General features: G+C 40.0%; 1 protein-coding gene across 7 annotated transcripts in view; it reads right to left on the bottom strand.

Annotated features, from left to right (window-relative positions):
• LOC130908789 (striated muscle preferentially expressed protein kinase-like) overlaps positions 1–13,700 on the bottom strand; it is a 77,593-nt gene that overhangs the window by 25,966 nt on the left and 37,927 nt on the right. For 6 of the 7 annotated variants that reach the window (XM_057824592.1, XM_057824631.1, XM_057824607.1 and 3 more), the window contains 11 exons: positions 9,426–9,583; positions 9,266–9,354; positions 9,000–9,172; positions 7,053–7,236; positions 3,398–3,471; positions 3,163–3,321; positions 2,883–3,072; positions 1,632–1,861; positions 1,444–1,563; positions 1,263–1,367; positions 837–1,043 (listed from right to left, as the gene is read on the bottom strand). In XM_057824592.1, the coding sequence (XP_057680575.1) occupies positions 837–1,043; positions 1,263–1,367; positions 1,444–1,563; positions 1,632–1,861; positions 2,883–3,072; positions 3,163–3,321; positions 3,398–3,471; positions 7,053–7,236; positions 9,000–9,172; positions 9,266–9,354; positions 9,426–9,583 (1,689 nt within the window). Of the gene's footprint in view, positions 1–836; positions 1,044–1,262; positions 1,368–1,443; positions 1,564–1,631; positions 1,862–2,882; positions 3,073–3,162; positions 3,322–3,397; positions 3,472–7,052; positions 7,237–8,999; positions 9,173–9,265; positions 9,355–9,425; positions 9,584–10,430; positions 10,823–13,700 lie in introns of those variants that run through there. The other variant, XM_057824642.1, reaches the window with a different exon arrangement.

The raw sequence follows: 13,700 nt of genomic DNA, 5'->3' as shown, positions 1-13,700 counted from the left end.
ACCACACGGGGGGACCTAGTGAATGACCTACAGAGAGCTGGGACCACAGTAACAAAGGCTACTATCAGTAACACAATGCGCCGCCAGTGACTCAAATCCTGCACTGCCAGACGTGTCCCCCTGCTGAAGAAAGTACACGTCCAGGCCCGTCTGCAGTTCGCTAGAGAGCATTTGGATGATCCAGAAGAGGACTGGGAGAATGTGTTATGGTCAGATGAAACCAAAATAGAACTTTTTGGTAGAAACACAGGTTCTCTTGTTTGGAGGAAAAAGAATACTGAATTGCACCATAGCCACTGTGAAGCATGGGGGTGGAAACATCATGCTTTGGGGCTGTTTTTCTGCAAAGGGACCCGGACGACTAATCTGTATAAAGGAAAGAATGAATGGGGTCATGTATTGAAAGATTTTGAGTGAAAATCTCCTTCCATCAGCAAGGGCATTAAAGATGAGGCGTGGCTGGGTCTTTCAGCATGACAATGATCCCAATTTTTTTCCCACATTCTGTCCCTCATGGTTGAGGTTTAACCATGTTGACAATTACAGGCCTCTCTAATATTATCACGTGGGAGAACTTGCACAATTAGTGGTTGACTAAATACTTATTTGCCCCACTGTAAGTGATTCCCACTATGTATTCTTGTTCTGTCTACCTGCACCACCACAGATCAATTGAGACAAACTGAAACTTATGATGAGCTATGATGTATTTGGTGGTGGTTGTTTTAATCATTTAATATTGATAATAAAATCTGAATTCATATGCAATTTCTGAGCGAACAATTTCCACCAAAAGTGGATTTTGAATAAGAATCTATTCAATTTTCTCCTGATACCTCTGTCAATGAGCTGGACCAGATCAGTGGATGGTGAAGGCTTGCTGAGTGTCTTGCCAGTGGATGCCAGGATCCTAAAGGCGTAGCGCACCCCCTTAGAAAGGCCGCTGATGGTGCAGCTGGTTTCCCTCAAGTTGGATATCACATTGGACCACTGAATGGAGCCCAGAGGCTGCTGCTGGACCACATATGACAAAGAAGCAGGATCTGTAATGAATCAAGAAAATCATGAAATCAAGGACCACCTAAGAGATTGTACAACTCTTCTAAGGTATTTGTTGAAAGATTGGCTACAATCAAAGTCTTTGGGATGTAACATCTTGACCAATAGCTTAAAGAAACACAAAAAATGGCAACACCTAACTAACTCACACTGTTAAAAACAACCTTTCACAGACTTCCGCTGATTGGGGAAAAATATATTACCGTAAGAGGGCTCCAGTCTCTTTGATTTGTTCCAACTGAGGGTGATAGTTTTTCCTGTGATAGCCTCTATGACCGGAGGGCCATCAGGTGGATCTGGAACAATATCTTTTCAAAAAGCACAAAAAGATATCTTCACATTTTGTGAAAGCAACACAACAATCTTGCAGCTACCTGGGGCTACCTGAAACGTATAAATGTGCGTAGCAGGCTGCTTTTCCCACTTTGTTGGCAATCACAGCCTTGTAGACGCCACCATCAGCATGACAAGCAGTCTGAATGACTAGACTGTGGATGTCCCCGTCTGAAGGAGACACACAGCTCTCAACTCCTATCTTTCACTCAAAGATGGCCTGTTGGGTCTTTGCTTACTTTGAGTCATTTTGCGTTCGTCAGTACTTTCAATGCGCTTGCCATTGTGGTACCAGGTAATAGCCAGATCAGGTAGGCCCATTACCTTGCAGTTCAGCACAGCTTCTTTGCCTTCAATCACTTCCAGATCAGACAGCGGTTTGACAAAGTCTGGCATTGTTCTTTTCACCACTTCATTCTCGAACTGTTCTGGCTCCTCTGGGATGGATGGCATCTTTTCAAGTTTGGACCTGCAGTGGAAGAGTTTGGGAAAATTAAAAGTGCCAGTCTTTGTTCTTCTTTTTATCTTATGATAACATTGTCACTAGTTTCGTTCAATTTTTGTTTTTGGCAGCCCTTTTAATTTTCATCTGAATCTTCGTCTTTTGGACGATAATACTTATTAGTCTTAGTCATACAGTATATTAGTCATCTCAAAATATGTCTTCGTCTAGTTTTTGTTGACAAAAACGCATGACTGATTTCGTCTAGCTTTAGTTGACGTTTTTCTTCGGTAAAATAAAAAAAAAATTGCTTTAAAAATAAATAAGTAAGTTTCCAACTGTTTCGAATAAACACTGACAAGCGAGCACATATTGGAGCGTCTACAAGGACAACACCAACTTGGTGATAATAAACACTCAGCAGGAAATCAGTACATTATTTTCAAGTAATTATACCAACCTGGACGCCACAAAAAATAAGTATAGTTTAAGAGGACTCTTGCCATTAGCAATAGCCTAATGCTAACAGGAATGCGAAGGCAATGCTAAAGCTACGAGTTACATTTAGTGTGTAATGATCACTCAGCACAGACCTTCAAAAGCTAAAGCAACATTGCATATTCTCGCTGGCCAAGATAAGAAAAAAAATCTTACCATGTGTGCGTGTGGGCAAGTCTAGAGACTGGAGAGCAAGTCACATAAGTGACACAACCAGACACTACTACGATGCAGGCTAACTACCGGTACACATAAAATGTCACACATTGTCAATATGTGATAAAAACTATTGCGTATTTTCGTCTCGTCCTCGTCTCGTCAGGTTTTCGTCTCCCAAAACTCGTTATCGTCTAATCATCATCATGAAAAACATTTCGTTGACGAAATATTTTCACTATAGTCATCGTTGATGAAAACAACACTGGTTTCGTCTTGCATTGTACAGTGCTCAATAAATGGGAATGTTGACATACATAAATGTCATATTATATATGATATGATTCTTAAAGTTTTTCATTTTAAACAAAGTACAAGTTTCCCAAAATCTTACATATGTGAGGAGACAGTGACCCTGTGCTCTTGGATGTAAAGTTCAGTCGTGCATTCAGACTTCCCATGAATGTTCTGGGCCACAGCCGTGTAGAAACCCTCTGTGTCACTGCTGACGCTGGCGATGACAAGTGAATGGCGCCCCCCCTCTCTGAGAATGCAAATATTGTCACTCTCCTCCACTTTTGACTCTGAATATAGAGGAGAAAAACAAGTTTACTTTGAAGAACATGAATGACAATTCCATAGATGATCACAACAAGTCATTAGAGCTTTCCTACCAAAGTGCATCCAGGTGACTTGTGGCGCCGGTGACCCGCTCACCTTGCAGTCTAAGCGGGCCGTGCGACCAGCGATGACCTCCAGGACGTCCAACTTACGGGTGAACAATGGCTCCTCGGAGGGAGTCACCTTTAGGTTTGCACTGGAGGTCAACTCATCTAAATATGAAATTAAATGCTTTTAATTTTTTCACCGTCACCATCATGAATCAAGGCAATTGTGTCTGTTGTTCACCTTTAGCTGTGCTCAATTTGCAAGTGTAGGTGCCACTGTCATCTTCGTGCACTGAATTCAGCAGCAGGCGGCATCTCAGAGGAAACAAGGCATCAAGGAGAAAACTTATCGTGGAGGCCAAATGCTTTGTTACCAAAGTTATTTTCTGTTAAGACACTTGTACACTTTTACTCATACAGTGGTACCTCTACATACGAAGTTAATTCGTTCCAGGACCTTGTTTGTAAGTCCAAATGGTCGAATGTCGAGCAGGATTTTTCCCATAAGAATACATTATGATTCCATTAATTCGTTCCACAGCCCAAAAACTTACACTAAATCTTTAATAAATACGGCTGTTACTATTGCAAATAGACAAAGAGCAAAACAAATGAATTGTGAGTAAAAATCAGAATAACAATAATATAACGAGGCCTGCAAGCAGGACTGAACGGGCCCTCGCAGTTTGGCGCAACTCGGACGTCACGCAAACTTGGACGCCATGCAGGTCAGAGTTGTGGCAGATCATCCCCCTCTCATCATCTCATGAGAACCTAACTTGCTCGAAACTTGCCTCTTTTTTGGGGGATTACAAATTCATTCACACACCTAGGAGAAAAAAAACCCTATTGAAGAGGGTCCTACAAAAAATGAGGCGCTACTGAGCTGTGCAGCCATGCCCTTATTCAAAACTAAAATGTATTCGCTCTATGTTAAAAAAAAACCTAGTAGGAGAGGCCTTTTGAAAAATTCAAGGGACCGCCACTGAGCCATTTTGTAAATTTTTTTTTTTTTTTTTTGAGAAGTCGCAAAATTATCAAAATTTATGCCAAGCTGCATGTATGTGCAAATGTTGGTGGGTTTTCGAGCTTGTTAAAGCCTAAAATTCTGCTGCCACTAGTTGGCGCTACAGAGTTGATGCAAATGACCCATAGAGGAGCCTTCAGGGTATGTCTCTTAACAAGCACAGGAAGTTTGGCACAGATATGTCATATATCTGCCAAGTTATGACAGTTCAAAATTTGTGTTGAGACAAAATGAGTGTCTTTTCGCTTTCCTGTTTGGACCCCTTCGCTTCAACGAAATCTCAATATTTTTCATCAGGCACTTGAACACATGTCTAAAGGCTCCCCTGAAATAGGCTTGAGGTCAATTGTTGTTTTATTTTTTTCCTTAGGAGGAGGAGCCGGTCTAGTAAAAAAGGGCGTGTAATGTTCCCAGCAGGGGGCGCCAGGCCTAATTGGTAATATTTCAATGCAGTCGTGTTCAGGCCAGGATACCTCACATACATGCCAAATATGAAAAAGAATGAACGTTGTATCAATGATTTATTACTCATTGACTGAATTTGTTGTTTGGGCAAAAAAAAAAAAAAAAATGGACGGCTTTGGCACCCTGTCCAGGTCAGACCTATGCATGGAAACGCACCATTTTGAAATTTAAGATTTCACGTGTCTCCTGAGCAGTCTCACCAATTTTGAAGGCGATCCAAGTAACTCCCTCGGTGACAAGGTCTCAAATGTGCACCCTGTAAATCAATAAAAATTTCACATTCAATCTAAAATATCGATTTCCTTTTGGGTTTGGGATATGGGTGCAATAGACATTTTGGAGCAGTTTTGCACAAGGTATCGGCTCCCCAAATTTCATGTGTTCAAATTTTTATGTTGAAAAAACCTAAAAGGAGAGGCCTTTTTTAAAAATTCAAGGGGGCGCCACTGAGCCATTTTGTTATATTTTTGTAACGTTGCAAGATTATAATTATTATATTATTATTATTATTATTATATAAATTTATGCATAGCCGCATGTATGTGACAATTTAGGTGAGTTTTCGTGCAAGTTCAGGCCTCCAAATTGGCCATTTTCATTTGCCTTGAAAAAAAGAAGAAGAAGAATCCTTTGCATTACAATAGGGCTCCCCCACGCTTAGTGCTCGGGCCCTAATAATGGTAATCATAGTAATAATACCTCTAATAATGTAACGAATCGGGTTCTAATGTAGCGGACTTTTTTTGCTGTACCTGAATGCACCGCGGGGCTGACGTGACAGTGAGCAAGAGAGCGCGGTTCTATTTGCTTTCTGTTTTGATGCAGCATCAACAGCAGCGGACACTAGGCGAGTTGATGGAATAAATGATTGGAAACCTAACGAAGCTGGCAATTTCTTTGGCGATGTTACCACAATAAGAATTATCATCTTAATTAGGGTTGTTCCGATCATGTTTTTTTGCTCCCGATCCGATCCCGATCGTTTTAGTTTGAGTATCTGTCGATCCCGATATTTCCCGATCCGATTGCTTTTTTTTGCTCCCGATTCAATTCCAATCATTCCCGATAATTTTTCCCGATCATATACATTTTGGCAATGCATTAAGAAAAAAATGAATAAAACTCGGACGAATATATACATTCAACATACAGTACATAAGTACTGTATTTGTTTATTATGACAATAAATCCTCAAAATGGCATTTACATTATTAACATTCTTTCTGTGAGAGGGATCCACGGATAGACAGACTTGTGACTTTGTCTATTGTGACTAAATATTGCCATCTAGTGTATTTGTTGAGCTTTCAGTAAATGATACTGCAGCCCTGCCCCAATACATGATAGGAAGTGGAACCATGATGGGAAGTAAAACCATGACTGTGCGTCGTGCTACCAATGGATATATCTTCTTCACTTTGGGAAAGAACTTAAGGTGTTAAGACAAAGATCAATTGCCACCTTGCTTCCCCACATTGCTTCTCATGATACTTCTAATCATAGGAGAGAGATTGCAAGGTCATAGCCAATTGACGGAAGGCTCCAAAGGCAGCCAAAATTCACTCTACTCGCTTAGCGCTGCCTTTTATCTCTTTGTATAGATAAAACGGCGGTTTAACAGATTGAGCACGACAATGAGTGGGAGGGTCGTGCAGCACATGTATTAGTGGCGTTAAATATTTTAACGTGACACATTTTTTAATAAATTAATTGCTGCCGTTATCGGGATATTTTTGATAACCCTACCTTAAGCCTAAATTAAAGACTCTGGATGAGTGTAACATATTATGTCTGTAACGTTAAATACAATTAGAAAACAATTTAATTAAAATAGATATATATTAAAAAACGGCATGGCCGATATTTATTTGCCGATTCCGATACTTTGAAAATGACGTGATCGGACCCGATTGATCGGGATGCCGATCGATCGGGACATCTCTAATCTTAATTTATAAAGACTGGCGAACCGAGGAGGACCTCCGGCCGAGATCGACATTCTATGGCCCTATTGTCGACCCAGTTCATGTATGCACACACCATGGTTATATTTTGCTATCATTTACATCTTCATTTCAATGGTAAGCGTCACCTTTTCTTTTTTTTCTCCACCTGCACTAACCTTTTTTGGATCCAGTCTTGATTTCTCTCACAAGAAAATCAGCCGTGCGTCCATCTTCCGGGCAAAACAAAGAAACTGCGATGCTGTCAATAATGGTCGTATTTCGAGCATGTCGTTGGATGTAGAAATGAATGGCGAGTCAAATTTTACGTCGGATGTCGGAAAGATCGTGTGTCGAAGCGATTGTATGTCGAGGTACCACTGTATATCGTTTTTTGTCAGATAAAAGACTAAAAGAGATATAAACAAGGCTAACGAGATTTTAAACAAGGATCAACTTACCTCCGGCCGTCAAAGTGCATCTTGCAGTTAAGCAGCGCTGGCTGGATCAGCTTACCATTGGACAGCCAATCCACATCCACGTCTGGTGGTCCGGAGATGTGGCATTCAAACATGGCCGACTCACCGGCTTCCATCATGAGATCTTTTACGTCTTGAATGATTTTCAGCTGGGTTTGTGATGCGGCTGATGATCAATGTAATGCATTTTAACATAAGTACAATACACTGCTTATTATCACTATATTATCCAATTTACACATTTCAGTTTATATTGATGAATGCAATATAAAGAGCAATATTATTCATTGTGTACATATATTGTACCAGAATAAATTATCTATTTGAACATAAAATATTTTCTTTTTTAGGTGTATTTCAGTGATGGGTTGCAAATGAATCATTAGACTCAGTTATGTATTTTTTGTAATCTTTGACCCAATTTACTTCATTGGAATGGACTTGTATCTACATAAGTCTATCTATACAACCAACATTGTGCAAATCTGTCAAACGTGGACTCAAATTTTCCCATGGAGTGCGAGTCTTTTGAGATACAGTGTACCACAAAAGTGAGTACACCCCTCGCATTTCTGCAGATATTTAAGTATATCTTTTCATGGGACAAAATGACACTTTGACACAATGAAAACTAGTCTGTGTGCAGCTTATATAATAGAGTTAATTTATTTTCCCCTCAAAATTACTCAAAATATAGTAATTAATATCTAAACCCTTGGCAACAAAAGTGAGTACACCCCTATGAAAAAACATACATCCCTAAGTGTCCAAATTGAGCACTGCTTGTCATTTTCCCTCCAAAATGTCATGTGACTCTTTACAGGAGTGTTGTCAGCATAGCTGCAGAGATTGAAGAGGTGGGGCTGGGGGGGTCAGCCTGTACGTGCTCAGACCATACGCCGAACTCTATATCAAATTGGTGTGCATGGCTGTCACCCCAGGAGGAAGCCTCTTCTGAAGACGGTACACAAGAAAGCCCACAAACAGTTTGCTGATGACATGTCAACAAAGCACATGGATTACTGGAACCATGTCCTATGGCATGGGTGACCAAACCTGTCTGCATGGGCCGCTGTGGGTCCTGGTTTTTGTTCCTACCAATCGAGCACAGACAGTTTAACCAATGAAGTTTGTGATAAAACAATCTGCACCTGACTGCAATCAACTGATTACACTTGTGAGACACCAGATTAGTGAAAAGATGTCATCTTGTTTTGTAGGAATGAAATCCAGCACCCTCAGCAGCCCTATGTGGAATAGTTTGGACACCACTGTCCTATGGTCTAATGAGACGGGCGGGCTTTCTTGTGTACCATCTTCAGAAGAGGCTTCCTCCTGGGATGACAGCCATGCACACCAAATTGATGTAGAGTGCGGCGTATGGTATGAGCACTAACAGGCTGACCCCCCCACCTTTTCAATCACTGCAGCAATGCTGACAGCACTCCTGTAACGAGTCACATGACATTTTGGAGGGAAAATGACAAGCAGTACTCAATTTGGACATTGAGGGATGTACCTTTTTTCATAGGGGTGTACTCACTTTTGTTGCCAGGGGTTTTAATATTTATGGCTATATTTTGAGTAATTTTGAGGGGAAAATAAATTAACTCTATTATATAAGCTGCACACAGACTACTTGTCATTGTGTCAAAGTGTCATTTTGTCCCATGAAAAGATATACTTAAATATCTGCAGAAATGCGAGGGGTGTACTCGCTTTTGTGATAAACTGTATGTCACACAAAATGGGAAAAGTGGACATCAGCAAACTGAAGAGTCCAGTGTCCTTGATTCATTTATGGAATATCTAAAGACAAATTGATCACATTGTTGTTAATCTCATAAAAGCTAATTCTGGAATGCTCACCTTTAACCTCAACCCCGCACTCGTTGTTAATCACATAAAAGCTAATTCTGGTATGCTCACCTTTAACCTCAACCCTGCACTCCTCCTGTTTTGTTCCACATTCACTGACAAGCTGGCAAGAATAGAGCCCAGCATCCGACCTCTGCGCTGAAACGATTCTGATCTCACTGGCCCCTCCCTCCTCCTTGACGGAGAACCGTCCCGCTGTCTTGACTGCAACCTTATCTTTTAGCCTGGGTCAGAAAAACACGATGACGTGGTCAGTAGCGGGTAATTAAACTGAGCGTGAAGTAACGTCTGGCCACTGTTTTTTGAAAATTTATCACCAGTTAACCATCGGCTTGGGCTGCCCAGTGACCTTTACTGAGATGACAACATCCTGGCCCTCCATCACTTCTTGGTCACATGGCCCCACCTTTTTAAAATATATCGTTTAGTGTTTTCAGGATTTGCTGGATGATTACTGCTGCTTTCATAATCACCTACCTGGAAAGAAGGCGGCTCTTTGAAATGGACAGTTTTTGTCCGAGAAGAAGCATCTCCATTGAGTGTTGTTACACCCTCCTGTGTACTCAAGTTCCCCTCATCTGTGTAGCAGGCATAGGTCCTGACATCCGGAGCCCTGACGAGTCTTTCGCCTTGGTCTGGAAGCAAAAGATTATGTACTGTATTTTCTGCATTTTAAGGCTAAAAGCCTTTAATTTTCTCAAAAACAGACAGCGCACTTCATAATCCGATGTGCCATATACGTATATGAAAACAGTTATAAAATGGGCCATTCATTGAAGATGCACCTTATACACCGATGCCCCGCCTTATACTGCGTAAAACACGGTAGTTCCGATGAGTAATCATATGCTATTCAGTTAGGGAAAATGGCAGCGCAAGTAGGTCCTGGCAAACCACTATATTGGAACCAGAGGTTGCGCTAGACATTTTCGTTGTCTGTCATTTTGACTGACAGGGTCATAAAAATCCGGTCACAGTCTATTTTTACCCCGTCACTTAAATTTTTAAAATGATAATGATGACATATTCAATAGTATTTAGTTTTCATTCATTTTTAATTAATATTGTAACGTGTGGTGACTCTTTGTTGGACATAATTCACCCACCGTAATTGTGTGTCTGATTGGCCGAGCGCGTTACCGGCTGCGTCAGTCACGTGACAGACCTTATAAAGAGCCGCGCGCGTTCCGGCTCATTAGGGAGAGAGAGTGCATGAGAGTTCACAGAGAGTTAACGGAGAGCAGCAATTCGAGCAATAAAGACTCTTAGCAAAGCATACCGCTTCAAACGCTTGCTTGGCGGCGAAAAATTAGACACGGAAGTCGTGGTATTTTTCTCCCTTTTTACTCTGCTTACCGCCAACAACTCCGCCCCCAAAGAAAAAGAGGCAACGATATAGACCCCAATCACCAACGTCACACAATGATCTTAATTGTGGTTGTCAGCCCAAAATCTTCTAAATATATATTAAATGCATCTTACCAGATATAAAATGACTACTACATAGTCTGTGGTGATCGTTTGGTGCCCAGATTTCTTGTCGAATTACAGCAGTCCATCTCGCTCTCATCTTCGGGTCTCTCAGAATACGGTAGAACTTCAAGTCTCTCCGTCTATCTTCTCTGTTACAGCAACCAACCGCCACACACGCCTTCACCATTTTGATTATTAATATTAACGAGAAAAACACGCCGTAATAGGAGGCATGTACGTAGCGGTAATGTGTAAACATGACGAGCTGACACACAATATGGCGGCTCCAGTCAGGGGGGCGGAGTTGTGACGTCATGTGACGCTGGCACACCGGGTGCACCAATAAGAACCTCGCGTTGATGTGTCAATCACGGTGCCGCCGCCAAACCCCGGTGACGCTACAATATTCTGACAGAAGAGCCAACGACGTCATGCATTAAGAGAGACAATAGCTAATTAATATGCTAACTCGCCACTTTGTGGTCTGGGGTGTGAATTGCAACCTGTCAAAATGACGGACGGACTTCAGTTTTTTCCGTCACCGTTTTAAAAAAACGGTCAACGACGAAAATATCCGGTTAACGCGACCCCTGATTGGAACAATCTACTTTTCGTCAACCAAAGTAAGTTCTTCTCACAATAGGCAGAGGCAGCACAGTAATGTGCACACAGCAGATAATGAATGAATCCCTTAATGCCTGACTCATTAAGTCGCTTATACCCACTGTGCTCCAGAGCAGACACTCTGTCTGGACCTTGACATCAGGATTCATTGGCTTGAGCAACTCTCACTTAATTTCCTATACTCTACTAAAGATAATTTGGACCAAAACGGTTGGGCTTCAAATGGCTTGCTTTTTCACAGAATGTACTGAATTAACGACAATCAGATTAAAAAAAAAAAACAAAAAACAAAAAGTATTTTAATCTGCTTTAGATTGGACCTTATCATATCTTTTTCCATGTACACAAGAAACAACTAATATTACAACCTAAGTAAACGCATACACTATGGCAAAATTGACAAAACTCTGAGACGACCACACATAAAGTCTACAAATATCCATCATAATGAACATATTGTATTTATTTCACTGATATGGGTTTGGTTCTCACTAAGAAACTGAAAGTGATTGTGAATTATTGTTTGGCTGCACAGTATTCACCCTTCTCCAACAAGTTTAAAGTCTAGTCGGCCTTTTGCCTGAAGAGTTCTGGGATAGGATTCATATTATCTGTGACCCCGAGTAGGATAAGCAGTGTAAAAATCGGGTGTGTGGCCCCAGAGTGATGGCCCCAAGCAGTTGCTTCAGTACTTTATTTACTGCAGGTGCATTGTTTAGGTATGTGTGTCCATTCAAATACGTCATTATATGGCTCACAATGAAGGAGTAGCGCAATATTCTCTGTGTATTTGCTCTGTGAAGTCATAGAACAACAGCAAGTACAAGTAAAAAAGTTATCCAGTGAAAAGATTTTTTTTTCCCTCTCAGCACAAACTTATCTAAATGAACCGTTATAATGATTCAGTGCAATAACCCATTACATAACCACATATAGCCAAAGAAATACAAAAAGATATATCTAAATGAGAGAGATGAAGAATTATTCGTCCAAAGAGCATGGGTGCCCTCTAGTGGAGAAAGTTCCTAGTTTGAATAGTGAATAGTTCCTTCATAGTAACTACCGTATTGGCCTGAATATAAGACGGTGTTTCTTGCATTGAAATAAGAATGAAAAAGAGAGGGTTGTCTTATATTCTCAGTCTAGACATTATACCCATTCACGACGCTAGATGGCGCCAGATATCATTGAAGTGATGTTCTGTCATGACAGATCTCAGCTACTCTCCCCATTCACGACGCTAGATGGCGCCAGATATCATTGAAGCGATGTTCTGTCATGACAGACCTCAGCTACTCTCAAGTTTAACCAGTTTGCATTATTTTATTGCAATGTTTTTCCTTATTCAGATTTTTTTCAAGACTACAGTTACAGTTAGACTTCACTTTGATGGTTAATGCAGTTATTGCAATTTTGTTGTGTTATCACAATAGATTGGTTTATTTACATTTCAAAAACCAGAAGCCATTCATTTACGAATGTGATTGCACTTTAGTTTACATATTTAAATGTTCAGATATTAACATTTGAATGAGGCAAAATAACATGCTTTTTCTCTCAAATATATTGTTATAATCATTTGTTTCGGATGTACTGTAATTATTTTCTGCATAAAAATCAATTAGGTGTTCAAAAAGTCTTTTTTTCAAACTTGAGTCTTGAAAAAGAGGGGGTCGTCTTATAATCAGGGCCGTCTTATATTCGGGCCAATACGGTATTATGAAATTAAAAGGATCATATCTCCAGTTTTCCGTGGTCAATCAGCGCTAAATAAAATCCATGGAGGTTTAAATCAGCGTTTTCGAGTCATGTTGAGGGCAGCGCTCTATATCAAATACTTGCCGCGTGATTGAACAGGCTGGCGTGATCATAGAATGGCAAGATTGCGTCTGATTGGTATAATGGAGTCATGTGCTTATTGTTGCGATGGCTCATTGGTGGCATCGCTGGCAAAAAATTAAGTCTAAAATGTAAAATAAAGAGGAAAAATGTAACAACTGTTGTGTACCCCAAAGTAGTGGAGTAAGAGTAGTGTTTTTTTCTTCACAAATCTACTCAAGTAAAAAGTATAGCTTGGTAAAACTACTCTTAGAAGTACACTTTTCTCAAAAAGTTACTCAAGTAAATGTAACGAAGTACATGTAACGCGTTACTACCTACCTCTGCAGGCCAGTTTGTTCCTTTCAATAAAAATGTTTACATAATAGCTAATATATATATATATATATATATATATATATATATATATATATATATATATATATATATATATATATATATATATATATATATATATTAATAATTAAATTAATTAATAAATTAATTATAGACAATAGATAATTATAGGCAATAGATAATTATAGGTAATTAATTTTTAAAATTAATCCCGTTAAAATATTTGACGCAATTAACGCACAAATGCCCCGCTCAAAAAGAATTAAAAGGACAGCAAAGTGGAAGGTGTTCTTGTTGTGTTTTTCGGAGTTTTGCCGCCCTCTGCTGGCGCTTGGGTGCGACTGATTTTATAGACTTCAGCACCCATGAGCATTGTGTAAGTAATTATTGACATCAACAATGGCGGGCTACTAGTTTATTTTTTTGATTGAAAATTTTACAAATTTTATTAAAACAAAAACATGAAGAGGGGTTTTAATA

Source organism: Corythoichthys intestinalis, chromosome 2 (genome assembly GCF_030265065.1).
Source record: "Corythoichthys intestinalis isolate RoL2023-P3 chromosome 2, ASM3026506v1, whole genome shotgun sequence".
NCBI lineage: Eukaryota > Metazoa > Chordata > Actinopteri > Syngnathiformes > Syngnathidae > Corythoichthys > Corythoichthys intestinalis.
The sequence above is the reverse complement of the archived record's forward strand: the minus strand, read 5'-3'. Positions and strand labels throughout refer to the sequence as shown.